We start from the raw sequence: 27,544 nt of genomic DNA, 5'->3' as shown, positions 1-27,544 counted from the left end.
CATTCCATTGTGTTTCCATATGTTGTTTTATTGTCCTTGCATACAGCTAGGAATTTGCAAGGACAGATAGCCTCCGTTTCCATCTAAAACCGGTCAGGAAAACAGATCTATATGGAACACACAGGACAGTTTAAACACTTGCGTCTCCACAGTTTGTTGCTGACAGTTTAGGAAAAGTAAGTCCCGTAAAAGTCACTTTGAACTGCAGCCACCAGATCACTAAAGTAGTCATTCTGAATAATTCCACGCAGGGCCGTCATTCTGTTGTTTTGTGATACATCCACCTCTTTCGACAAGGCATAAAAAGTCCCTTCTTCCTAGTACAATGGACTTCTCTCATGGTTTTACAATTAAAAAACTTAAATACCAACTTTCCCCATCTTTTCTGAGCTAGTCACGTTACCATCTGACACACACGATCATTCCGGCCGTGGAAAGAGGGATACACATCCATCTACTTGTTACACATGGCCTTAGGGATCAACGCCAAGCTCTGTGAACAGACGCCAGATAAGACAGACAGACAGACACACACACACAAAACCAACTTAGCCTTAGCTGAATTAACAGACCAGAGAATCCCTGCCAGTGAGCCAAAGTAGACTGATTGGGAATAACAGTGACAATTCTAAGGAACTGTGGTCAGAGGTAGTTTGGAGTCAAGCGTAAGATGGTCAGAAAACTCTGTTACATTTGTTAACATTCCTCTTGATGGGGATTTCACAGGTTATAAATAAGTACATTTCTTTTTTAAATTTTTTTTTAATGTTTATTTATTTTTAAGAGAGATAGAGAGACAGAGCTCAAGAGGGAAAGGGCCAGAGAGGGAGGGAGACACAGAATCCGAAGCAGGCTCCAGGCTCCGAGCTGTCAGCCCAGAGCCCGACGTGGGGCTCGAACTCAGGAGCCGTGAGATCATGACCTGAGCCAAAGTTGGACGCTTCACCGACAGAGCCACCCAGGTGCCCCTAAACAAATACATTTCAAAGCTTCAATCTTGGCTGAAGCTCAGTCTTCAACTTTTAATGTCACCAGTGGGGCACGTTAACGTAGCTATCAATGACGAGCTGCAGCCAGATCAGTACTTTTGTTTCAGGAAGGACCGCGGGGCCCCTGGTTTCCCAGTGTGCACAGCTGTGGTTCACTGACAAAGGTCAGCGTGCACGTTCCGTGTCCACGGGTCATCATTGTTATTCGCCAAGCACCCTTTCCATGGGACATTTTTGCTGTTGCTGAAGGTTTTAATATTCGGTTGTTCATAAAACGTTAAGGTGGGTACAGTATCTCCTTCACCCCAAGCCCTGTGCAAGCACATTTGTCCCGTAGTTTTCCACCGCGGATGTCCCAGCGACCTCGTGTAATACCATGCTTTCATTCTTTCTTCTCTCCTTCCTACCAGAACCATGGTTTTCTTTCAGCAGCTATCCTGACTTACAGCTTGTGAACTCGGGAGAATGCTGACAGCATCCCCATCCCAGCCAGGCACGGCCAGACTATTCCCTCAGCAGGGATAAGTTTAAGAAGTCTGCTTAGACCAATCAGAATGTCTGGCCATTTCGTCCAGGTTGGGGGCAGGTGACGGCCTGATGTGGCACGGTCTGACCGCCAGGAAGGATTCCCACGCGCAAGATGGAGGAGAGGTGTTCTCCTTCCTCTGGCTGGAAGCGAACAACCTCCCTCTTTGCTCCAGTGGTTGCTGAGGACCACGAAGGGAGGGCAAGACCAAGGACAGCCAAGACTGAGCTCCCTGGACCGGCCGCCCTCTCCGTCCAGACTGCCCTCTGGACGCGCCAGGGTGTGCCATGGGAAGCTTGCTTGTTGGGCGAGCACGTTTGAAGCGGGGCTCCTCTTGCTTGCGTTCCGAAAGCACCCCCACTGATGACACCCTGCTCCCTCATAAAGAATAAGATCCTGAGGAGCTCCTCAACCTGCTGTCTACAAGCTGGGGGCCCAGAAGAGCTTGTGGTGTGGATGCCAGTCTGAGAGCAGGACAGGAGAAGAGGGGACGTCCCGGGTGAAGCCGTGAGGCAGGGACACGGGGGCAGGCTTCCTTCCTTTCTCAGCCATAATATCATATGATTTTAATAATATTTATACACATTCATATTTATAATACATAAAAATACGTATCATATGTCCTATTGGTTCTGTCTCCCTGGAGAGCCCTGGCTAATGCAGGAGGAGGGAAGGGAGGGAGGAAAAGACAGCTTCCTTCACCAAAGTGGGAGGGAGGGAAAAAATCTGCAATAGCATTCGTATCTTCCTCTTTAAAGCAAAAGAGAAATTGAGTTCAAGGGTAAAGCAATCATTTTTGTTCGGGCTAAATTTAATCGGTAATTTACTTGCACTACTGGAAGACTGGTTTATACAAACGCAAAAAACAGATTTCTTTCCCTAATTTGCCCACATTGGGAAGTCCTAAGCCCGCATTTACTACCCAGCGTGCAAAGATTAACAGAGTAAAGAGCTCGTGGAGTGGTGACCTAACCCGTATTTTACTGTAACTATATATCAACTCATATTCCAGCATCCACTGAAATCTCCAGTTGCCTCAGCATCTGTCAAGAAAATAATGGTTTTGTTGAAAACTTCTGAGTTAAAGAACATTGGAAAAATAGCTAGGTCCCACACGAGAAAACCACTTCTTGGTGAAAATACATATTCTAGTGTGCTCGTTTCAATTTTCTTAATGTTCATTTATCATTTATTTTTGGGGGGGGTGAGAATCCTCAGCAGGCTCCATTGCTGTCAGTACAGAGCCAAACGTGGGGCTCGATCCCACGAACCGAGAAATCACAACCTGAGCCGAAATCAAGAGTCAGATGCTTAGCCAACTGAGCCACCCAGGTGCCCCACAAAAAATTTTAAAATATATCTTTTTCTCACTAGGGACCAATGTGTAATTGCTAACACCCTTACACTGAGGTTCTGTGAGTTTTGTATGGAAAGGGAGTTTTCCACACGCCCATGTGTGTCTGACAGCCAGGACCGGTGAATGCCGACTAGCGTCTTCTCTGAGATGAACGTGTTTTACGAGGAAGAAACAAACATTCCCTTTAGACTCTTCGGGGCTGCTCTTCACGGGCACTTCTGTCATACCCTGTCTGCATTTTAAACTCTTGAGCTCTTACTAAAAAGGCAACTAATGCTCCATTCCTGCCCTGAAGATGCTTCCAGATGGGGGAGGCGTTGGGTTCTGGGCGGAGTGCACATCCCCAGGCTATAGGTTGATACAGTTCTACAGGAGCCTCCGCATCCAGCCCCAGGGATGGTCATGTGACTGACTACAGGGACCAATGCGATGGAGACTCCTTGCAGGACGCGGGCTCTGATGCTATGTCTAAGTCTGTAGCTCCAACATGATGGCTGGAGCTCCACCGGCCTTTCTGGACCAGAAGGTGAGTTTGAGAATGGAGTCACCTGGTAGAAAGACACACCCAGGTGCCCAAGGAAGCCACCAGGTTCAACTCACAGTGTCTACCTCTGGACTTAATTCACGCGCAAAAGATGAACTTCCACCATTGCTAAAGCCATTGTATTCGGCGGTCTCTATGTCTGTTTCATGTAGCCAAATGGATGCAACCTTACCCAGGGGGCCCGTAAGTTCTCATTTCTGCATAAAACCAGCGTGGACTGGATTTGAAAAGTCCTAACGGATTCACTACCGGTATCTTGTGCCTGTCCACCGGGCCAGCGAAGACTGCCGTATGGAACACGGCCATGCTTCCCATTTAAATTTAAATTATTTCAAAACCGGTAGGTTAATTGAGTCTTGTTATTTCTTCAGGACATGGCTTTTTCCTTAATTTCTTGCAAAACTTGCAGGGGAACATAAGAAGAAAAGCACTTAACCGCTTCAACTTTTTTGTGCAGATATTCCAAAATGTACCTTCTCTCTTGTTGTTACTAATAACCGCAGTGGCCGTAATTATTTGACAGCCAGGTACTTCCAGGCCCCGTGCCAGACGTTTCACTTTGCCTCTCATGAAAGCCTGCACCCCCCCCCCCCCAGGAAGTAGAAATCCTAGAACTCATCCACACTTTACAGGTGAGAAAAGTAATGCACAGAGAGGTCGTTGGACTTGCCCGAGGTCCACACACTCACGAACTCTCAGGGATGTGAATTCAGCTCCATCTGGTTCAGCCTCCACTTCAGGATGTGTCTCCAGCTTCCCCTGTGGTCAGACGCGGGTCTAGGGGCTGCAGACGCAGCGTCAACTCTGCAGGCAGTGTCCCTGCTTTGGTCTTCATATGCTGGACAAAATCAACGTATGACGCACTGGGTCTCAAGAAGTACCATGGAGAGAAGAGACAAAGCAGCCTCTGACAAAGGCTGCCTTCTGAAGTGATCCTGACCACCGGCTACGGGATGCCTAAAGCCTAACTGACGCTAACACAGAAGCCAGGTGGAGCTGGTGGTATCTCAGAATCACATGGATCCTGATGTTGGGTTTAGGGGGTCTCTACTGAGAGAAATCTAACAGATTTCACAGATACAAGAGACGCCACGGGCTCGGCAGCCGGCGTGCAGCCTGGAATGCTCAGGCACGTGCATGCGACCCGGCTGTACTGCGAGAGGTGTTCACCTGCTGGGAGTTGCCGAGATTTCGGGGGTACTGGAGCGAGCCAGCCTTCGGGAAATGATCTAAGAAGCAAGAAAGTGTTGGGTCTTGAACCTGGGAATTTGCTGGAATCATGCTCTTAAATCGGCGTCCATTTCTCTTTGTGGACAGTTCTCTTCAACTCTTTGATAATGAGGTTAATCAAAAGGTTAATGGCAGCTGTACCACTGGCAAGGTCTGCCACTGTCCAGGGGATATCGCCTAAGAGGAAGATGAAGTTAATCAAAAAATGGGAGGGATGTTCAGGCAGATTTAGGAAGAATAACTACCAGGGATGTGGGGAGCTCCCAGGGCTCTGACAAGGTGTAAGGCGCTCATCCCACTTTAGGGGTCGAACCATCAGAAGGGCTTACTGGCACAGGGAAGTCACGGCACGGGGCTGAGCACCAAGCCCGAGGTGGGGGCGCCTGGTTCAAGGGAGGAGCCAGGCTCCCTCCACCCGCTCAGGCTGACCTGGGTCTCGTGGGGACCCTCCACTGAGTGCAGCACAGCGGGAAACGCACACTTTTCTCGTGCAACGATGCTTTTCAAAATTGCTTTTCTTTTTAGGGATCCCTTCCTTCAAGGAGGTTAAGCTTTACATCATGACTGGACCACAGAGGAGGGCCGCTGTCAACCTCCTGAAGGCTAAGAAAAGGCTCTCTCGCGAATAGACGCTTTTCCAAAGAAGACACCCAGATGGCCAACGGACACGTGGAAAGATGCTCAACATCACTCATCATCAGGGAAACACAAATCAAAACCACAGTGAGATACCACCTCACACCGGTCAGAGTGGCCAAAATTAACATCTCAGGAAGCAACAGATGTGGAGAAGCGGGAACGCTTTTGCACTGTTGTTGGGAATGCAAACTGGTGCAGCTGCTCTGGAAAACAGAATGGAGGTTCTAAAAAAATTAAAACGAGAACTACCCCTATGATGCAGCAATTGCACTACTAGGTATTTATCCAAAGGATACAAAAATGCTGATTCAAAGGGACACATGGACCCCAATGTTTATAGTAGCACTACTGGCAATAGCCAAAGTATGGAAAGAGCCCAAATGTCCATCAAGATGAATGGATAAAGAAGATATAGTATATCCATATCCATATCCATATCCATATCCATATCCATATCCATATCTGTATCTATATCCAGACACACACACAATAGAATACCACTCAGCAATGAAAAAGAATGAAATCTTGCCATTTGCAACAACATGGATGGAACTGGAGGGTATTATGCTAAGTGAAATGTCAGTTGGTAAAAGACAGATATCATATGATTTCACTCATATGTAGAATTTGAGAAACTCAACCGATGAATATAGGGGAAGGGAAGGAAAAATAAGAAAAAAACAGAGAGAGAGGCAAACCCTAAGAGACTCTCAAATACAGAGAATAAACTAGGGTTGTGGAGGGGAGGGGTTGGGGGATGGGCTAGATGGGGGATGGGCATTGGGAGGGCACTTGGGATGAGCACTGGGTGTCATAGGTAAGAGACGAATCTCTGGGTTCTACTCCTGAAGCCAAGACTACACTGTATGTTGACTTGAAAAAAAAGAAAAAAGAAAAGCTATGTCTATAGTAGACCAGGAATGGCCTTAAAAATTACGTACCACAAACTCTAGGTTTTTGTATCGCCTTAATAGTCCTTATATTCATAAATGGTTGAAAAACATTTAAAAAGCATACTTCCTGGGGATATGTGTAAATTACATGGAATTCAAACTCCAGCCTCCACAGACAGTTTTGGTGACACTCAGCCACCCCATCCGTGTCTGTCACAAAGCCAAAGCTTTGGAGCCGTGCTGTCTAATCCAAGAGCCATTAGCATGCATGGCTATTTAAATCCAAATTTCAGTTGGCCCTTAAACAACATAGGTTTGAAGTGCGTGGGTCCACTTGTACATGGATTTTTTTTCTGATAAATCCGGTATTGTACTGTAAATGCATTTTCTCTTCCTTGTCTTTGTAATACTATTTCGTTTCTCTAGCATACCTCATTGTAAGAATACGGTGTATAATACACAGAACATCCACAATCTGTCAATCAACTGTTTATGTTATTGGTTAGGCTTCTGGTCAACGGTAGGCTATCAGTGGTTACGTTTCTGTGGAGCTCTGAGTTATACATGGATTTTTTAACTGTGCAAGGGGCTGGTGCCCCTAACCCCTGTGTTGTTCAAGGGTCAAGCGTAATTAAATCACACAAAAATTCAGTTACTTGCTGACATTAGTCATGTTGCCAGAGCTCAATGACCACGTGTGGCTGCCATATTGGGTGGCTCAGGTAACACAACCAACATTTGTATCAAGGCAGAAAGTTCTATCAGTACTGTCTACTCTAGACTCATTTTGGCCTCGCCCATTCAGACAAACTCCTGGTCTTGCCTCTAACCAGGTCCCAATGGCCATACTTAGGAAGTACACCCCGAGGTCTTTAATTTGTCTTCAACACCGCCATCATCTCCATAGACCCAGTCCTCAGCCCTTTCTGCCTGGACTATCAAAGGAGCTCCCAGCATGGTCTTCCTGCTTCCACGGCTCACCACCCCCCCCCAATTTTGTTCTCCTTTTGGTATTCAGAGCGATATTTTAAAAGTAGATCATGAATCAGAAGAGATTTAAACACGATAAATGAGAAATCCTTCCGCACACCTCATGGCTGGTGAGGGTCTACATAATCCAGAGCCTGCCTCCTCAGACCTCATGGTCTCCAGTCACTACTCCCCCGCTTCCCTCGACCTTTCCATCCGGAGGCGCACCACACTGGCCTCTGCTTTGGGTCTTGGCAACCACTTTCCCTTCTGTCTGGAAAGCCAGCTCTTGTCAGATCTTCCCACGTTGGATCCTTCTTGGCGTTCTGTCTCAGTTCAAATGTCACCTCCGCAGTGACGCTCCAGCCTCCAAGGGCTCACCTTGCTACACCCTGTTTTATTTCCTGCCGAGCATAGATCAATTTGGAATTCCTCTTGCTCAATGATTTTTTTTTACTCATTTGCCAGCCGCTCCCCTGAGTGGGATGTGAGCTCTGCGGGATCCCCAACACAAAGGCCAGTGCTCGGCACATCCCGGGAGCCCAGGAACTGCAGGGATGGACTGTTCTCTGGAGCGCCTACAAAACAAGTTACATCACGAGCATATCTGCACACCGACAGCAACTGGTTGTACGCGAGCCGGGGCTGTGATAAGCACACGGAAACCAGCCACAGCAGACACACTCTGACTTATTTTGTGCGACGTCGCTTTAAAGGCGCTGGGGTTCAGCCGCCACCGTCTCATTATAAATCACCTCCGGAGAGGACGCCTCATTAGGGGCATCAAAGGCCCCAGAGTGGGCTGAAAAGAAAAGGCAGTGGCTTTGTGCATGATAAATAATTCATTTTCAGACGCCTTTCCTATTTCAGTAAGACTTCTCAATTTCATATTTTTTATGAGTATGTTTTGTGGATTGGCATCTTCCAAAGATCCTTTTGCATACTGAACTGATCAGCAGTCCAAACCCTGTTTTCACAAGGAGGGCGGTGGCGGGCACTGGTGGGGAGCACGGCCTCTGGAGCCCATCCGTCTGGAATCTATTTCCAGTTCAGCTTCTTGGCTGGACTGCTTGGGGCATCCTTCAACTGTGTGCCCTCCCGCACCTGTGAAATGGGAGGGAAGCAGCCTCACCGGGGCCTTGTGGGAATTTAATGCCTTAATATATAGAAGGAGGGGCACCTGGGTGGCTGAGTCGGTTAAGTGTCTGATTCTCGATCTCAGGGTCATGAGTTCAAGCCAGTGCTGGGCATCTCTCTCTGTGTCTCTCTCTGTCTCTCTCCAGATAGGTAGATAGATAGATAGATAGATATGGGAGACAGGGAGAGGGGTGAATGTAGCGTCGTGCCTGGTACATAATTAGCATCAGGAATCTGGTGTCACTATTGTGAACGCTCTTTGGGGCGGCCATGCCTATTCACCAAGCACAAAGCGAGAACGCTTCTTGAAAGCAGAGAATTTCCTCAAGGGCTATTGCAGCAACTTAATTTGCACTTGGTGGAGAAGGTCTAAAAATGAAAGCAGGGGTGTGCTATCCAGTGTGACTGAATTTTCAAAAAGTCTGAGTAAAACAACAGAGGGTATCTGGCATATTAATTAACAGGCTGACACAGGAAAAGAATGCCATGAAAAGTCAAACAAAAAAGAGCCAAGAATCTGCTTTCATGCCAAACATAAAAAGAAATGTCATTACTGGAGCCAGGAAAGATAGTTTCCTACTGTAACGCGGGAGCCTCTTCTCTGGTTCTGCCCGTGGCGGGTGACTGGCAGGGAAAGGCTACCTGTGCTCGCTTCGGAGGTGGCGGGGGACAAATGACCCTGCGTTACCCTATCTCCGCGTGCAGGCCAGGGGGCGGTGAGGCTGCTCTCTGGGCATCGACGACGGGGCGGTACCCTGCCTTCTGCGGGGTGTGCCGATAGGAAGAAGGCCTGGGCTGGTGGGAGAACACGCAGGCAAGGAGGATATGCCAGGAGACTAAGTCGTGAAGGTCCTGAAGATGAGCGAGAGTGTGGGCCGATAAAAAGAAAGTTCGTTTTCTAAAAAATTTTTTTAATGTTTATTTTTGAGAAGAGAGAGACAGAGCATGAGCAGAGGAGGAGAGAGAAAGCGGGAGACACATAATCTGAGGCTCCAGGCTCCGAGCTGTCAGCGCAGAGCCCGACATGGGGCTCGAACTCAGAACCACGAGATCATGACCTGAGCCGAAGTCAGACGCTTAACCGACTGAGCCACCCAGGCACCCCAAAACTTCGTTTTTCACTTGATTCTTAACGCAGGGCTTAGGAGCACCGACCCCTGCACAGTCGAAAATCCACATATAACTTTTGACACCCCCCCACCCCAGAACTTAACTATTCACAGCCTACTGGTGACCAACATCCTTAATGGTAATATAAATAGTCAGTGAGTACACATTCCGTGTATTCTGTGTATTATACTGCACTCTTGCAATAAAGCAAGCTAGACACGATAAACGTTACTAAGAAAAGCATAATGAGGGGCGCCTGGCTGGCTCAGTCAGTTGAGCACCCGACTTCGGCTCAGGTCATGATCTCATCATCTCATGGGTTCGAGCCCCATGTCGGGCTCTGTGCTGACAGCTCAGAGCCTGGGGCCTGCTTCGGATTCTGTGTCTCCCTCTCTCTCTGCCCCGGCCCTGCTCGTGCTCTGTCTGTCTCTCTCTCTCAAAAACAAATAAACATTAAAAAAAGAAAAAGATACTTAAGAAAAGTATGAGGAAAAGAACACACATTTATAGTACTGGACTGTATTCACTAGAAAACCTCCCCTTTTAAGTGGACCTGTGAAGTTCAAACCTGTGTTGTTCAAGGGTCAGCTGTGCTTATGGAGAAGAGGGTATTAGATCCAGGAAAGCTTGCTTCAGATGCATTTCATCAGAATGTTTACAATGTAGTAAGTTATATGGCCATCAAAATGCGGGCGAGCTTTGCATGCTGGGTTGATGGAAATGGAATGGTCTCCTGATTCAGGAGGACAGGCCCTGATCAGAGAGTTAAGAAGGGGTACATGAGACAAGGAGGGAAGGCGCTGTTTGATGATTACTTTCTCATAATGCCAAGAATCACGTAAGACGAGAGCTGAGCAGCAGTCAGGTGAGTGAAGGTTCTGGTGAGGTCTACGCTTCACCGCTCGGGCTTGCGGTTCTCTGGGCGACCACATCCCCCATTCACGCTAAGAAGCAGAAGGCATCTGAGTGTGGCATCGCCAGTGAGTCAGGAGAAGTACACTGGCATCTAGCCGTTTCTCCTTTGGAAGGGGGCCTGAAGATCGGAAGGGCTTAGGTGGGGTTCGAACAGGATGGAATGAAGGAGGACACAGAGGGTACGTAAAGGGATGCACTAGGGTGTTGTCTCTATGACTCTTACCTATTACAGCTCCCGATGGTGTGATCTCAACCATCAAAAATAATTCAAGAGTGTTTGCATCCTGTGACTTGACTACTGTCCCCACCGTGCACGAGGAAATCGTGGGTTGGACACAGCGGAAGAGTCAACAAGGATCAAGGAAGACTCCCCGGAAGAGGTGACAGGGGAATGGGCTCTACAAAGACCTATGAGATGCATCTGTGTTCTCATTAGAGCAAGTTTTAAGGTCATATACTGTACTTCATGAGGAGCACAGGACACAGCTGACTCTTTGATCTTGTTTAAAAACCCTGCTGGCCTTCCCCAAGGATCTAGAGACACGTCTACACCCTCACATCGCTGTAAATATCATAGAATGTCACCATCGCCAAATGGTTCATTAGGGTGAGAGTCTTCTGATGGTTTGCACAGATTATGATGTTCCACTTGACTGTATCCCTGATTATGTCCTGCTGAAAGTCTCACCCCACTTCCGATGACTAACACTTGGCAGTCAAGGCTGAACGGCACACAGTGGGAGCCCCATCAAGAGCCCGAGAGAGGAGGCACATTCCTACCATCCACAGGAGAGTGGCACCACCCACCTGTATTCCCAGACTTAGAGCAGCGCCCACAACTACAGTATCCGGACAGCCACCACCCAGCAGGATCCAAAACATGTTAGTTTTACTTCGGAATCGAGAGCATGTGCTACCGTTTTCAAGGACTAGCCCGTACGGCATTCACGCCGATAAATATCAGTTATTATTGGGCGGAAGCCCAAAACACTTGTTTTCCCCAGACCCTGGAGACAGGTAGGAGAGAAGGATGTTGAAAGGCCTTGAGGAACCGGAGCCTCCCTCCCCAGCCCCCACCCAGAACGTTCCAGCTCTTCTAAGAAGTGCAAACACTTCTTTCCAGAATCAGACACTGACAAGCAGTTACAGACGTGCACCAACTGCATTAATGTTAATGCACGCTTAATGACCTTTTCCTCAGGATTCTCTTCCTAAGGACAAAAATATATCTACCTACAAGATCGTAAGGCATCATTTCCTGAACGTAAAAAAGTAATGTAATAAAACTCATAGAAATACATGAATGGATTTTTTTTAAAAAAAAGGTTTTATGGCTGTAGACATCAGGGAAAAAATGGGCAAAACACCGAGTAAGAAATAAACGTCTTTTGGGAAATTAGCTTTGAATGTTAGTACTTAACCGCGTCTCATTTCAAAGCTTTCCTGGGGATGGAATCGTATGTCACACAAAGAATGGAGGGGCCGTGAGCCCCACCCCAAATGGATCTTAAATCCTTAATAACAGTATCAGCTGTCACAACTGCATTTGCCTTCAGCATTATTTTCGGAAAACTACAGTTCTCTCCGTTCAAATGCACGGTGCGGGGGTATTTTAATTTCTGAGATTTTACAAGAACAAGTGAAACAGGCATGTTTTTCCTCTTGGTGGTAATTAGGGGGAGGAGGGGGATTTCTACTACAGAAAACGTCTGTGGATGTGGCTGCATGGAAATTACATACCCCCCAAACTTCTGCATGTTACACCCCACGACCTGTGGGATTAGAAGGCAAGTGGTAAATCGTGGAGAATACGTGCAGTGATATGTCAATCAAAAGGTCCGCATCGCTCATATACAGAAACAGAACGTAGAAGGTGGTGTCCGTGGGCTGGGGGTAAGAGGAGGGAATTCATGTGTAGATGGCGGAGAGGGTTTCAGGGCTGAGGGATGAGAAAGTTTCTGAGATCTGTTGCACAATAATGTGAACATATTTAACACCAATGGACTGCACGGTTAGAAGTGGTTAAGACAGTAAATTTCATGTGATGTGTTTTTACCATAATAAAAAAAAAGATTTTTTAATAACAAAGTCATAAGAAATGAAATTCCCAATAGGGAAAGGAAATGGGTAAGAGCAAACGTTTGATGGGGAAATTTGCAAATGAACCAAAAGAGGGCAAATTTAGGCAGCAATAAAAAAAATTGAAGCAACGACGAGGTATCATTTTTGCTTAATAAATTGCCTATGTTAAGATTTTAATATCCTAAGTTTGTGAGTCATAGGGAAATGGGTACCATCACACACAGCAGGTAGAATTATATTGGTTAAACTTACCGGAGGGCAGTTTGGCGACTGTTATCAGAAAAATTACAATATTGCGTATCATTTGATTCACATCCTTTGGCTTGAATTTATTCCCAAAAGTATGTGCAGGAATCAGTCGGAGCTGTGTGCAAAGATCTCTGTGCAAAAATGTAAACCATAGGCTATTTCATAATAGGAGATCTCTTACCTATTTTAGGTCTGTGTGTGAACCATGGAGACACAGGGGAAGCTTTCTGGATGAGCCTAAAACCCAGACTCCTGTTTTCCCCCCATCTTTCCTTCACACCCGTGCCCAATGCAGGGGAAAGTCCAATCACCTACCCACTAAGACGGACCTGGAAGTGTCCACCTTGCCATGTCTCCACTGTCCTGGCTGCAGTCTCCTGGGGCCGTCCAGGATGGCGTCAGTGTCTGTCCTTCCTTCTCCCACCGTCACATGCTTTTAGCTGGACACATGCCCTCTTGGGATAGAGCTCACTCTCGCCGCTCCCCCGCAGCTACAGGTGGTCACTCGGCTGAGTTCAGGGCTGGCGGGCTCGGGGCACACGTGCTGTATTCAGGGACAGGCCGTCCTCGACGGAAAGGAACACATCCTCCCTCTGCCCCTCTGCCTATTCCTGCTGGCTGCCACAGTTTGTTATTATTCTGAGGCCATGGGGAGGAAGTCAATAGCTTTGGGGATAGAGGGAGGCTATGTCCTAACTCCCTGGAGGCATCAGAGAAGCCCCAGGCTGCTCACGCTCTTACAGGACAGGTGAGGGACGAGTAAACGCCTAGCTCATTAGATCCGGGTAATGGGACAGCAGCCAGGGTGCAGGCCCTAACTCTCTCTGACATCTCTCTGGCTCTCCAAATCTACTCTCCACCTACAGCCGGAGCGTTCTTCTAAACACATACATCGGTCCACGTGACACCCTGCTGAGAGCCTGGCACAGGCTCCAAATCACATTTGAAGATCCACCCCCTTGTTCTAGCTTGTGAGCGCCCGGTGCCCACGACCTCAGCCCAGAGCGCCTTCTCCTCACTCGTCATGGTCCCAGTGAGCTGGCTCTCCTTCCGTTTCTCGAATATTTCAAGAACGTGTGATGCAGATGAATAGACGCATGGATATCAGATCTCCTTCAACTATCCCGCAACGAACACATGTTGAACAAAGACACAGTGGCAGTGAAATGAAGTGGCAAAACGACCGTGTGGTGAGGGCAATGTCTCTAGAAATGGCCAGAGTTCTTTTCCCAACCGAGTCAAAGGTAAAATGAAGCCCCCTTCTCAGGAAGGGGGACTCAGAACACTCCAAATATAAAAAACTGGGGAGTCAGGACCCTGAAGACTTCACCCTTAGCTCCAAAGGAGGATATTCTGAGATCACTGGTAAAACGTCATCAGACCAAAAGTGCTCTTACAATTCATTCAATTCGGCTCAAGAATCAGTGAGCACGTACACAGTGTCTACCACTCTTCTTACGCCATGAAATATGGCGGCCGGGGCCAAATCCCTTTCCAGGAAGAATTTACAACGTTATTGTCAGGGCGCTGTCTACCCTTTGCATCGAGGGGTTAAATGAACAAAATAACAGCTACCGTTTATTGTATGTTTGCTCTGGACTGGACACAGTTCCAAGCACTCCTGAGTTATCATTTTAGCCTCCTACTAGCCTATGAGTAAGTATTATCTCTTCTCCCCCTTTAGATGAGGAAACGGAGGCACCGTGAGTGAAATCAGCAGGTCTGCATAGCTAGCAAGTGGAGGCTCTGATTCCGTTATGTTATTTTGCTTCCTGGGGGTTTCCTAAAGATCAAGACAGAAAACACACACAGGTGCTCAAGATGAGTCTCCACTTCCTCAAGTGGAAAGGAAGGAGGATTGTGACAAATATTGCACAAATACTCATTTTCCTCTTGTTTCCTTGCAACAGAGTTTAAGCAACATGCCATGCTAAAATAGAGATTAACTAGCCTTCCTTCCAACGAGGTACGGCCATACGACTACGTGCCGATTGGATGTAAGCAGAAATACTGTGTCGGATCCTTCTTTCTTGAAAGCTCATTTTTTTGAGCTTCTTCACTTCTGACCTTTTCTGGTCTACCGAGCGTGGATATGTTGTTGGCCAGCCCTCCGGCAACCATCTTGGACCCTAGGGTTACCATGAGGATGGAAGTCACGCCCTCAAACCACCGAGGCAGAAAGAAAGAAGGAACGAGGCATGGGCCACCACACCGAAACCAGACCACTAACCTTAGGAGTTCCTTCACGTGAAAAAAGAAACGCATCTGGATTTTAGCCATTACTGGCTGGGTCAGAGCAGGCTGGGTGGGCGAGGAGCCCTCCTGATTTCAAACAAATGCAATTCCTAAATGGCGAAAGGCACGACTAGGTCTTGGCTGTCTCATCACGCGATCGTACGGTACTACACCCATTGTAGCTAGACGGCGGGGTAAGATGAAAATGGTCACAGACCAGCAGAGGCCCAAGAGGCGCCTTGTCGGAGTGGGGATTCATGCGTGTTACGGGGAACGGTGGGGTTGGGGATACGTGATGGGGGCGTCAGGGACACGTGAGGCAGGAGAAACGCTGAGTGCGGGAAACGAACAGGACGCTAACCTACGCTGAGCAAAGCCACAGAAGCCGTGCTGAGTACTGCAAAGAGCTCATTTGATCAAAGGTGCTGCACAGGAGCAAATTCAAATAATTCCTTGTTCGAGATAAATGGTCTTGCCATCCCCAGTAATAGAACCACTCACTAATAGCCTAACCAAAGGAGTGCTACCCTCACACGTGGAAAGATACACCAAGGGAGGCTTAGCACCTCCAAAAAAAAACCACACAAAACAAAGTTAAAAGGAGCCCTTATCAAGGACGTACCCCAAACAGTTACATTTCCTAACGAATGGCATAATAAGGAACCTGCCGTCACTAGGCAACTGTCCATGCTACCTTTTATCGAAAGATTGATTCCCAATGCTCTTTCTCTACGTATATAATAACACTTGTCGATATTTTCTAATAGATGGTGTGGAGGAGACACCAGGCAGGCAGTGGATAAGTCGACTCATGTTTTACATCCGACAGGAAAAGTAGTTTTTATAAACAGGGGAAAGCTCACATTATGGTCGGCAGACCAACATGCCCAAGCTTTTGCGCTGTGAAAATTCACGATTAAAAAAGGTATCGTTCCTCTGTAGGGGCTCCTGAAGAGTCCGAGGTACAGGCAGGGCTCTACGGGGCATGTGCGTGTTTCGCTTAGGGGAACGCGGAGGACGGGTGTTCCCACAGGCGGTGGACTGCGTGACACAGAAACCAGGGGCTGGTCCTTCCAAGGAGAAAAGCCCATCTCTGTTTCATGAACCCTAAAGAACACGTAGACAGACTCACCGTCTTTAATCTTTTCCAAACAGGTAACCTAAGAATGGAATACCATTAACTTCTTTCCTAGGTCGTGTTTTATTTACTTCTAACTAGCTGCCAACACGAACAGGTTGGCATTTCACATTCAAACTGGATTTATGGCTTCCCGGGAAAATCGGTAGCTCGTAAGAACTGAGAAGCCGGCGTGGCTTTCCTGCGTGGCTGACGCTAGCTGCAGCTTTGAGAGGGGGCAGGCGTCTGCCGTGCGACCTGCGACATTCCCCTCACACTTGATCGATGTGGTCTCTGGGGGCGGATGTATTTGAGATTGTTAAAGTCTACACTGTATGATGGAAGCACATTTATTAAATGATCCATATTTTTCATATAATGAAGATCCAAATCTAATACCTGGAGTTTGATGATTTTGTAACTAATATTCTCAGAATATGATTTAGAGAGAACACAGTTTTGAGACTCAGCTTTGTGCAGCAGACTTCGCGGGTCAGGTCCCCCCACCCCCCCACCCCCGGTTCCTGGTTCTCTGACAATTCCCCGCCAGGTGTGGGGGGCAGCCTGGAGCCTTTCTTTCCCTTGGGTTCTGTATTAACAGCCCAAGGCAGGGACCTTCTTACCATGGCCAGCGGTATGACGCCCATCAAGTCCTTCGGACTCACGTAGATCTTGGATACGCCCAAGTCAGACGTGATGTCTCCTGGATACTCGACCTGCCACGTGACAAGCTGTGTGGCGGGCGGGTCACTGGGCTCCTCTATCTGTACGTCAACCTGCATGACTTCATCGGAGGCGTCATCCACACTAGAGAGAAGCAGAGAAGAGCAACGTTGAGAGACTGGCGAGTGGTGACGCTCAGCAGGCCCTGGGCCGCACCTGTCATTTCCGCACGTGCGTCCTCGTGCACGCGTGTGTGTTCCCATCGTCCCCGTGAAGGGCGTCTCAAGACGCAGCGTCAAAGAAACATGCCACGTCCACCGTGATTCGCGGCACCGGGCTGGTCTGAGACATCACCGCTCCCTGTGTTTGAGCAGGCGCTCGCAGAGAGTCATGAGCAGCGGGCATGCCTTTTCCTAAATGCTTTCCCTCGCCTCATCCCCTCATCATCATTAGGATTCTTTCCCCCACTCCCCGAAATCTATAGGCTGCTTATATCGGACTTTCCAGAGCCACGGCCAGCCCGGAACTTTCAAGGTGTCCAAGGGAGAGAGACGTGGCTCTGCTATCTGGTGGGGGGGAGACAGAGCTGCACAGACACAGAGGTGAGGCAAGAACGGGAGGGTGAGGCCACGGGGGCCATGCTGATAGGCAGGAGAAGCGGCCGGATGTCGCTTGGGGATCGGAGTAATCGTAGCAATTATTAGTGTTTACACGTTTTTCGCCTGTAAACATGCGTCTGGAAACGAACCAAGTGAGACTATCAGGGTGGTCTTTGCCACTGTTTGTATCAGTTTAATTAACCGGCCACCTCCTCTGCCTCTTCACAGATTGCTTTCACAAAATGCCTGCTCTTGTATATCATGGGTGGAAGAAAGGCAGGGTTGGGGCCGGCCACTCCCTGAGGGAGGGAAGAGTGCAGAGGGTACAGGGAAGGATTAGCCGGGGAGGCAGCCACGAGAGATGCTTTTTAAGCCTCAGTGGCCAACGCAACTCTCACCTGTCAGATCCGTCTCTGAAGATTCGGATGTCACGTAATTGCAAAATGACCACTGACACCTGACACTCAGAACTACAAGGTTTGTCCTCTTCTATACACAGAGCTACTGAAACATGTGTCTCACACCATCAGACCCGAGAAGAAGCTCAGAGGCAGATGGTGGGGCTTCCCGGGGGCTTTCTTCTCAAAGTAGGGGATGGGCTGGAATACTGGAATAGGGGCAGCTATAATGAATGGAGGCAGGGGGAAGAAAGGAGAAAGAGGAAGGGGAGGGGAGGAAGGGAGGAGGAGAAGGAAGAGGGGGAGGAGGGAAGAGGAGGAGGGGGGAGGAAAAGGAGGAGGAGGAGAAACAGGAAGGGGGGGGTGAGAAGGAACAGAGGAGTGAGATCAAGGAGCCATCCCAGGAAAGGAAAGAGGCCAGACTGAACCCCAGAGGCTGACTTTCTCCTTGAGCAGCTCTAGCACGGAGCAGGGACAGGGACAGGGACAGGAGCAGTGGCAGGGGCGGGGGAGGGGCAGGGACAAGAGTATCGGCAGGGGGAGGGACAGGGACAGGGGCAGTGGCAGGAGTAGCTGCAGTGGACGGTGAGCGGTGATCAGGAAAAATATGGCACCGAGTATGGAAACCCCACAGGACTCCCTCTCTCCCGACCTCTGCAAGAAAGCGTAACTCTGAGAAACGGTGGCTGTGATCAAGAGTCAGCCACCGCCTGGCTGGAGCCTCCCCCTGGCATTTCCACAGGCAGAGGGATCCTGCGGTCAGGATGCTGAACACACCTTTCTGGGTTTGGGATTTACGAGAACTCTGGCGTCTCCTCCCCGTTCCTGAGATGGCGCGTCCTTCTTGCGGCCGTACCGAGCCCTGCCTTCTCCACCTACTCACAGGAGAGCGAGATCTACAGGACAGAATGTTCAGGGACCCCACGCCACAGCGGACACCTTGCAGTGGAGCGGGGACCCTGCCGTACACACGGCTTTCTGTTCTGCATCCTCACAGGTGACCTAACGTCCAGCAAAACCCCACAGTCCTCGCTCCCCTTGACACTGGATTTCACCGCTCCCACTGCCCGCACCCTCGCTTCCGGAGCTCACTCTACTCAGAAAAGCCTTTGTCAACCTCTCCACGGATGTAAATTCTTCCCATTCGGCAAGAGCTAGCCATAAAAGCAACACCAGGAACTTTAAAAGGGCTCTACGTACTTCATTAGTTTTACTCATTCAGTAACCTTGCCCGGTTCTCTATAAAGTTTATTTTCTCTTTTCCTTTTAGGTCCCTTGCCTGGCCGAGATGTGAAAGAAACACGGTCACTTTTGAGCGGACTCTCCTCTCTCTGATGTGGTGATAAAAACTCCCTTTGTTGGGAATTCTTAACCCGGGGACCACAGCAGACTCGTGGATTCTGAAACTGCGTGCAAATGTGTGTTTTTCTCGAACGATTCCTTGGCTCGCACGGGCTTCTCGGTGATTCTGATGCAGTCGGGCTTTGGGGCACGTTCCTGGTAGTTTCTCCTGTAAATTCTGCACATGGTGATCTAGCTTTAGACTAGCTCGTCCTGCGTGTCTTGGTGGGTCGGTGGAAATCTGAATTTTAATACTTTTGCAAATAGTTAACGCGTGCGGGATTGCAGGACGCTTGCCTACTTGGCGATATTGACCGCTTCTTCGTGTTGAAGTGTAAAGCTAAGGACTGCACCTTTGCAGTTTGTGTGTTTAACCGTGAGCGTCCTGAAGAGGGGCCGATGCTTGCTTTGCACCAAGTCGTGCCCAGCAGTGTCTGATGCCCGGTACTCATCAGAATGGAGTCTACTGTGTTACAGGGCGTAAGCACAGGAGGTGACGCGAGCGCTCGTACAATCTGCCTAAAGCCATGGTCTTCGTCTTGCCTGTGCGTGAGCACTGCTGGGGGAGCTTTGTAAATAAACCGATGACCAGGCACCACTCCAGCTGAGTTTCTCTCTCTCTCTCTCTCTCCTTTTGTTCCTTCCTTCCACCTGTCCGTCTTTTTTATCCAGGCGACCCCACCACGCCACCAAGACTGTGAACAACCGACACAGTGTAATTATATGGATATTGGAGCTCTGGGAAATATTCTGGAAATGATGTGTTAGAAATAAAATGTATTCAGTTAGTGGATTTGGAAGGTATGCCTGGAAAAATCAGTGAAGGCACAGGGGAGCTGTGAAGAAGGTTTCAGATGCCCATGAGCACAAGGGTGAGGAACGATAGGAAAAGAACGCCAGCCAAGGAGGCGCAGGGGGTGGCGAAGCATGACGTGTCCAGAGGCCACCCCTGCAGCCTCCCTCGTCCCCTGCCCCCCCCCCAGGCCAATCAAACACCGGGCAACAAGGATGCGCTCCGTGCGTGAGCTCCACGCAAAGGGCGATACTGTGGAGTCGGGAAGGTTTTGCGTGGACACGCTCCGTGCGCCATCAGACTTGGGGACTTGCCAGCCTCTGGCCACGGGGACCACGTATGGTTTTAGTTTCTTCTGCCTGCGTGGGTGCTACCAGCAGAGGAAAGCCAAGAGGCCGCCTCTCTGTCCTGTCTCGCTTGCGGCTGATAAGTGGCAGGGAGCAGAGTGGGGACGCGGCCCCTCACCGCACGGGCACCTCAGATCCCTGCACGCTGGCTCCCTCCATCTGGGTTGGGAAGCCCCTTTCTGCAGCCTGTCCTCCTTCCAGAGATGAGCACGTCTCCCTGGCCTGGAGACTTCTTCCCATTCCTCCACAACCTTCCCTCACGCGGTCGCTTTTGTGTGCTGGGTTCAAGATCTAAACCTTCTCGCTAAGAAGACCTTGCTTCAAGCGGACAAAGGCACAGTTGGAGACTTCCCAACATTTAAGGGAAATGAAATGCCCTTTCAGATAACCAGGCTCTCAGGCATAGACGGTGACCACAACCCTCAAGGCCACATGGCTCAGAAACCCAAGAAATAAAACGAAGCTTGAGGCTTTGCAAGACCACCTCAGCACATCCTGAGGCCAAAAAGGGCACCATTTTCGAAAGAAAAAGTCTCACTTTCGGATCGTCGCAGCTCTTTCCAGAATGATGCAAACAACTAACCTTTACCGAGTAGCTCTCATGTCCCAAACAGTGATTTTAAGGGCTTTTTACGTCTTATGGCATGCGTGTAGCCCTCACGGTGTACCAATACAGAGCTGCGATTCACTGCCAGTTGCAGACGAAAAGCTAGGTTCAAGGAGGCCAAGAAATTAGCAGGGTCGCCCCGCTGACAGCAGAAGGAACCGGGAGAAGTGAGTGGGCATGCCTACTCTTGATCTCCGTGTGCTGGGCTCCCCCACCTCGTTCTCCGGGGCAAGACACGTGTGCTGAGCAGCGATGAAGATCCAGGAGGGCAATTCTCGGCCCCCGGGGGAAACACAGGTCAGTGCGCCACACCAGGAGACCAGATGCCTCAGACAAACCGGACAAGCAAAGCTCGCACACTTTTGTGACAAGAGAGTTGGACATCAGGCTGCCTTTAAAAAGGGTCCTCAGCCGACTTTCAGTTCCATGATGTGTCTACAAATCCAAGCAGAGACCTGGAAACGGGAGCTCTGGACAGGAGAGCCGACCCTCCATCGGAGGGAGGAGAAACCACATAGACACGGACCTGGTAGTAAGAGAATGATCTAGAAGGAAGCATCTGAGACGCAAGTCCACGCATGTCAATGCCTGAACTGCCAGCCCCCACGTGGGCACCTGGCTTCCGGCGTGAGCGTCCGGGGGAAGCTGGTGGGGTGAGGGGCGGGGGGAAGCCCAGAGATTCCATTTCCAAATAGGCTCTGCGACACGGTACTCTCAAAGATAACTGGGTGACATTTCTGAGATCAAAAGGAAAGCCGGAGAGAAGGTGAAGCTCGTGTCTAAGTGTCTGTGAACTTAGAAAATAATTTGAGATGCGCTCCCTGCCCCCCAACAATTCAGAACACTCCCCAGAGGTCATGGGAATGAGAGTCATTTACCACAGGGCGGAAATTACTTCCTCACCCCTTGTGTCATTCCCACGCGCTTCACCTCTGGCTGGTGAGCGCTGCTGTTCCTGACGACCCTGACCTGTGACTTTCCCCAGATACCTTTCTTTCTTGAGTGTCCAAAGCCACCCTGCCCACTCCAGAGTGTTCCCCCCCCCCCCCCCCCGGGGTCGGGCTGGAGCTGCCCTCCACGTGCATGGGTTCTCTCTCTCTGTTCTCTTCCCCTGTCTCCCGGGACACGTCCTTCCTAAATGGTTTGCATGCAAGGCTTTGTCTTCCAGGGAAACTGAAGGGGGTTTTGAGGCAAGGAGAACACCAAAGGCGGCTGGCAGATGCTACGTGAGACAGCCTGGCAAGAGAAACGACGAAAGAGTGAAGGGGCAAAGGGGCCATCACACCGGGTCCTCGGCCTCGCCGGCTCCGCTCGGAGGAATCCTCCAGACCCAGCCAACGGTGGCCCGCGGTGGCACGTTGGAGATCTGGGCCAGACACAGACGCGGGGTTACCGGATGTCTCTCCCGAGCAGAGGAACCTCCTTCCCCCTCCTCTCCTCCACATCTCATTTTCCAGATTCAAATAAGGATATTACTCAAATTGTTTCTTCTTGGACATTATCGCCAGTATTCCAGTTTTCCATTACGGACGTCTTTTCTCCTAACTTTTTCATTAGCATTCTCAGAATAAAATCCTTTCATTAGGAAGTAAAATATGCATAGACCCTTTAATGTATGTACTTTGTAATGAGATTTTTGTCACCATAAATTTGTCTTCTCGTGTCCTCTGTTTCTACCTTATAATCCTCTCAGGTCTGCTAACCAGAGTCGTTCTGGAAAAGACAAATGGGAAAGTCACAGCTTGGACCACATCATGCGGTCTCCCCTCCTTTGACCTCAGGGCTTCCTTCCTCCCGTCCCCACACTCCCTCCACCCATCCAGGGAGAGGCCTTGGATTCCTGGTGCTTGTTGGATACTGTGCTGGGTGATGGGGAAGCGGACGTAAAAGCTGGCTTTACGATCTTGGGGCGTCTGGGTGGCCCTGTCGGTTAAGCATCTCTTCAGTTTTAATTTTTTTGGAAAGTTTTTTACTTATTTATTTTGAGAGAAACAGACAGACAGAGACAGAGAATCCCAAGCAGGCTCCACATTGACAGCAACAAACCCACTGTCGGGCTCCTACTCAAGAACCTTGAGATCATGACCTGAGCTAAAGTCAGATGCCTAACCGACTGAGCAGGCGCCTCAGCATCAGATTCTTGATTTCAGCTCAGGTCATGGTCTCACGATCGTGGGATAGAGCATCATGTCAGGCTCCGTGTGGAGCAAGGAGTCTGCTTGGGATTCCCTCTCTCATTCTCTCTCTCAAAATAAATAAATACTTAAAAAAACAAAAATAAAACTTTAGAAACAATAAAAGAACATTTATTTCAATGTGCAAATGCTTGGGGACATCTTCAGTGGGTGACATTATGAGGTAGTCAAATATTTATTTCCACCGAAGATGAATAAATTTGGAATTAAGTGTTGATGTGAGACTGTTCTACATTAAGAAGAACAGGAGAGGGGCGCCTGGGTGGCTCAGTTGGTTGAGCGACCAACTTCGGTTCAGATCATGATCTCACGGTTTGTGAGTTCGAGCCCCGCGTCCGGCTCTATGCTGACAGCTCGGAGCCCGGAGCCTGTTTCGGATTCTGTGTCTCCCTCTCTCTCTGCCCCTCCCCCAGTCATGCTCTGTCTCTGTCTCAGAAATAAATAAACATTTTAAAAAAATTAAAAAAAAAACATATTAAAGAAAAACAGGAGAATGAAAGAGACAGGTGTATGCACCGGCCCTGGAATAAATCCTGCAATTAGGAGAATAAGTCATAGACCAGATTTATGTGTATAAGGTAATAACGAAAGTACAAGATGATCTTAATTGACCTAGGAAAAGTAGGCTAAGCCAAGTTATAGATTGTTGTAAAGGGGGGAAAGTGACAAAAAAGGGACACTCTCTGAGATGAGTTGAGCTAGGAGTCCTACAGGAGTGTCCACCGGACGTCAGAATGCCGAACAGGGTAAGGAGCCAAATGCTTCCTTGTGTGGAGCCACGCCCCACACGGCAGGACGTCTGTCATCCTGGGCCCTGCCCAAACTCCAGTGACAGTGACAGCCAAACCATGCCCTGTGCGCCCCAAAGAGAAGCACAGCCACGCCGTGGGTCCGAGACCCCTAGGCACCCTTCTCTGAATCGGGCGGGGTTCCGGTGCTCTCTGTCAGCCACACCCCTGTTTTCAGCAATCAATGAGCTCCTCTAGGTCAAGCTCTGAGAGCGGGGTCAATCGGACGAAGGTGGGGGCAGAGAGAACAAAGGTGGGGATACTTGTCAAGGCACGGGTGCTTCGGCAGGGGGGGAGGGAGGCAGGCAGCGATTATTTGCTCTTTCCACAGGGGAAGGTGGGAGAGCCCCCCTGAAATCTGTGACCACACCCACCCTCTATCTGATCGCCCGGTTTGGGTTCCTGACCAGGGGATGCTGGTGGGTCTGCAGTGGGAAAGGGGAAGGAGGGCTCTTCAAATCAGCCCACAGATAGGTGGTGGTCAGGAGGTCGGCCCAAGAAGGGACGAGGCCTCTCCGGGAAACATGGCCACCGTCTTCCTGACCAAGCAATTCCCGATCTACACCTGGATGCTTCCCACGGCGCAATCACGGCTCTTTTGTAGCTTGTTCTGATGACAGAGGTGCCTCGTAGAGCCCGTGTGTCAGCATGTGGCTATTCCCTGGAGGGACTCACCGCTGGGGTCCGATATGGGGGCTCTAGGGGTCCGGCAGTCAACCCATGAATGAACGTGCCCTGGTCTAGAAACACAAGTGACGCTTCCTGTGCTCGGGGCATCCTGGGGCACATCGGGACATCCGCACCTGCTGAGGCAGCCGTGGAGTCCTCATCTAAGTGAGAGTCCGCCGAACTGTCTTAAGCAAAGGTTCATGGCTTGAAAACAGCACCGTGAGTGTCCCGTGGAGAAGGGACCAGAGGTGGACCAGAGACGATGTGGGCAGACCGGGCAGACACGAGAGAAACAGGGCCGTAGGGGAGACACATCTGGGCTCGCGGACAGCGGGGGAAATCTGCGGGCTGACTCTGGTGGCGTGTGCACGAACTTCTGTTCTGTTCCGCTGACGGTCAAGGTCTTCCAGCCCCACGACCACCTCCACTGGCTACCACCCACTCCTGCAGATGTGCAAGGAACAGACACACCGCTGACGTAGTCACCGTTCCCGAGAACCACAGAGCCGCCGAAGCAAATGGCCCACCTGTGCCGGCAGCAAGTAAGGGTACGATTACCCCCTAAAAGCAGAGAAGATACCTGAATAACCATGGGGGGCTCCCTGCATCTGAACAGAGTGATGTGACGTGCCGTTGACAGAAGACGCCGATCTCTCCTCACTGAACATTTGCATCCTAAGCGTCCCTCACAGAGGTCACTGTGGACTGCCATTCATACACATGACATAATGGCACGCAGATGCCACCGGGATATGTCCCGTCTTGGAAAGGACGTCATACTTAATAAAACCCGTGAATGGAATCTTGGAGACAGCCGCTGGGGTTGTCTGATTCATGCCTAAGAGGACTGACAAACCAGGACGCGGCAGAATCAAACAAGTTAGCGTTTGAAAGAGAGAAAAGGGACAAGGGACAATGAGGAGACAGGCACTTTGGAAACACAGGATGCCACTCACCAAAGCGCAAGATAAGCCTTCGAGGCAATTTCATGAAAATCTAGGTTACTTTTTCGAAACTGACCAAAACTGAGGGTTTTTCTCTGAAAGGTGACCTCTCCCCCCAATCAGTACTGATTTCCATCTTTATCTGAGAATAAAGCCATTGTTACAACTTTTGCATGTTTAAGGTGAAGTCACCTGATATTTTGTGTTAAGCTTCATTTGTAAAAAGTAGGTTCCTAATCAAGCTTCATTTATAGTGACTCACTATGATGCGGCAGCCTCTATTTTACAGGTTGACTTTATTTTTTTTAACTTTTTTAATGTTTTATTTATTTTTGAGAGAGAGACACAGAGTGCAAGTCGGGGAGGAGCAGAGAGAGAGGGAGACACAGAATCCCAAGCAGGCTCCAGGCTCCGAGCTGTCGGCACAGAGCCCGACGCGGGGCTCGAAAACATGAACAGCGAGATCATGACCTGAGCCGAAGTCGTAAGCTTAACCGACCCAGCCACCCAGGCGCCCCCAGATCGACTTTAAACGATCTTTAAAGCATGCCTGTTAGCTCAGTGAAAAAGGGCTTCCAACACTTCAAAGTAAAAGGGAGGCAGCCGTTGGGGGGGATGGGGAATCAGGAGCCCCAAAGGTCTTCAATCGGAAACCGGAAAGAAAAGCAAATCCCATTGAAAGTGAAATGACCTTGAAGTGTCCTGGAGCTGCCCCCACTCACCTCCCCCCCATCTGAGGGTGTCTCCCGGACGGGAGCTACAATGGCTGCTGCAAACATAGGAAAAAAAAGAGTAAAGCAACTTTTGTCTCCACATCGTGACGTTTTCCTGAGCATACTCAGAGACGGAGAGCTATTTTCTTTGTATCTATTTCTTTGTGTTGGGAGTTTTTTACTTAAAAAAAATCCAATTTGTACGCCACAGACACATTAGCATTCTTGCCAGGGCTGCTGACTCTTCGAGATTGAGATCACGTCTTGGCTGCACGAGCAGGTAACTACGATGCCATACAGTCTTTCTGCTCAGTGTCTCTGGCGAAGCCGGGCTGTGACTTGGGCAGGACACCAGGGTCACTGTCACAGAGCGGGGTGGAGCCGGAAGGGAGGTGAGCGAACCGATTATATACAATTAGCTCCGTCTCCCCTTTGGGGACTGGGGAACGGTCTGTCTTTGAAGCACCTTCCGCCTTCGACGTCCAACTGACAACTGTACCCGGGACGGCTTGTCCCCCTAGACCTTGCCCTGGAGGATTGTTACGCTAAAAAGCTTTCCTCGGCTACATCTGGGAACTCAGTGCTGCTCCCTTCTTCCACTCCCACTCCCTTCGTTCTTACTTGTTTGTTTAAGAGAGAACGTACTAAGAGGGGGTCTCTGTTCAGACCGCACGTCGGCAGGCTCCGTCAGGAGACAGATCAGAGGAAGACAGTTTGGAATGAAATTCTTGGTGTCCCGATGAGGGATTTTCGTGCCTCGTCACAGAGGAAGTGCGTTCTTCTTCATCTGGCCACGATCTCTTGAAGCTGAACTGCCGGGGTAGAAGGAAGGTTCCACATGCATTTGAAAACGCGAACAGGATTATTAAGGGAGAGTGACAATCACTGTTCGCTCCACTAATGGTTTTCTCAACTGCCATCCGACATGACAAACACAAGCCCTGAGAGGCTCGGATGCTCGACTCCTTTGCGATAAAAAAGAATTCAAACATGTATCTAGCTGATTCCTCGTACGAAAGAGAGGACTCTGTTTCTCGAGGCTTAGCTGGTAAACTGCCATGCAAACAAGCCACGCTGTGTCCTACGATCAATACGTAACTGCTTCTGCCTTCAAGTGCTCAGGGTCTGGGGCTGAGGAATTAATTTGCTGGTTGAGGTTAATAGAATGTCAATTAATTTCTTGGTGTAGATGTCAATACGTTCTGGTAAGCCTTGTGATTTAAATATAATTAAAGATAAACTTTAAGTCAATGTTGCCTTTTTGGATTTGGGCATGATGGGTGACTTACTAAAATCTCCCCAAGCTGCAGGGAGGAAGGATTTCGGCAGGAGGTCCGATCTTCTCGTACGAGCAGTGAGGTATGTTTGTTATCGGTGTCACGTGAGGAAATGGAACCGACTGTGTCTTATTTTACCTATGGCTTCATAGGTTCAGACGGCTCTTACCCAACGGCCTCGTAACAGTTTATGCCACGCACTGGGAGTTTACCAGCCT

The 27,544-nt window shown here is 49.4% G+C and overlaps 1 protein-coding gene across 1 annotated transcript in view; it reads right to left on the bottom strand.

Moving 5' to 3' along the window:
- The window catches only part of LOC122203992 (transmembrane protein 132D-like), a 218,905-nt gene that overhangs the window by 77,445 nt on the left and 113,916 nt on the right, over positions 1-27,544 (bottom strand). The window contains exon 3 of the mRNA XM_042911160.1: positions 16,616-16,799. Within this exon, the coding sequence (XP_042767094.1) occupies positions 16,616-16,799 (184 nt within the window). The remainder of the gene's footprint in view (positions 1-16,615; positions 16,800-27,544) is intronic.

Source organism: Panthera leo, chromosome D3 (assembly GCF_018350215.1).
Source record: "Panthera leo isolate Ple1 chromosome D3, P.leo_Ple1_pat1.1, whole genome shotgun sequence".
NCBI lineage: Eukaryota > Metazoa > Chordata > Mammalia > Carnivora > Felidae > Panthera > Panthera leo.
The sequence above is the reverse complement of the archived record's forward strand: the minus strand, read 5'-3'. Positions and strand labels throughout refer to the sequence as shown.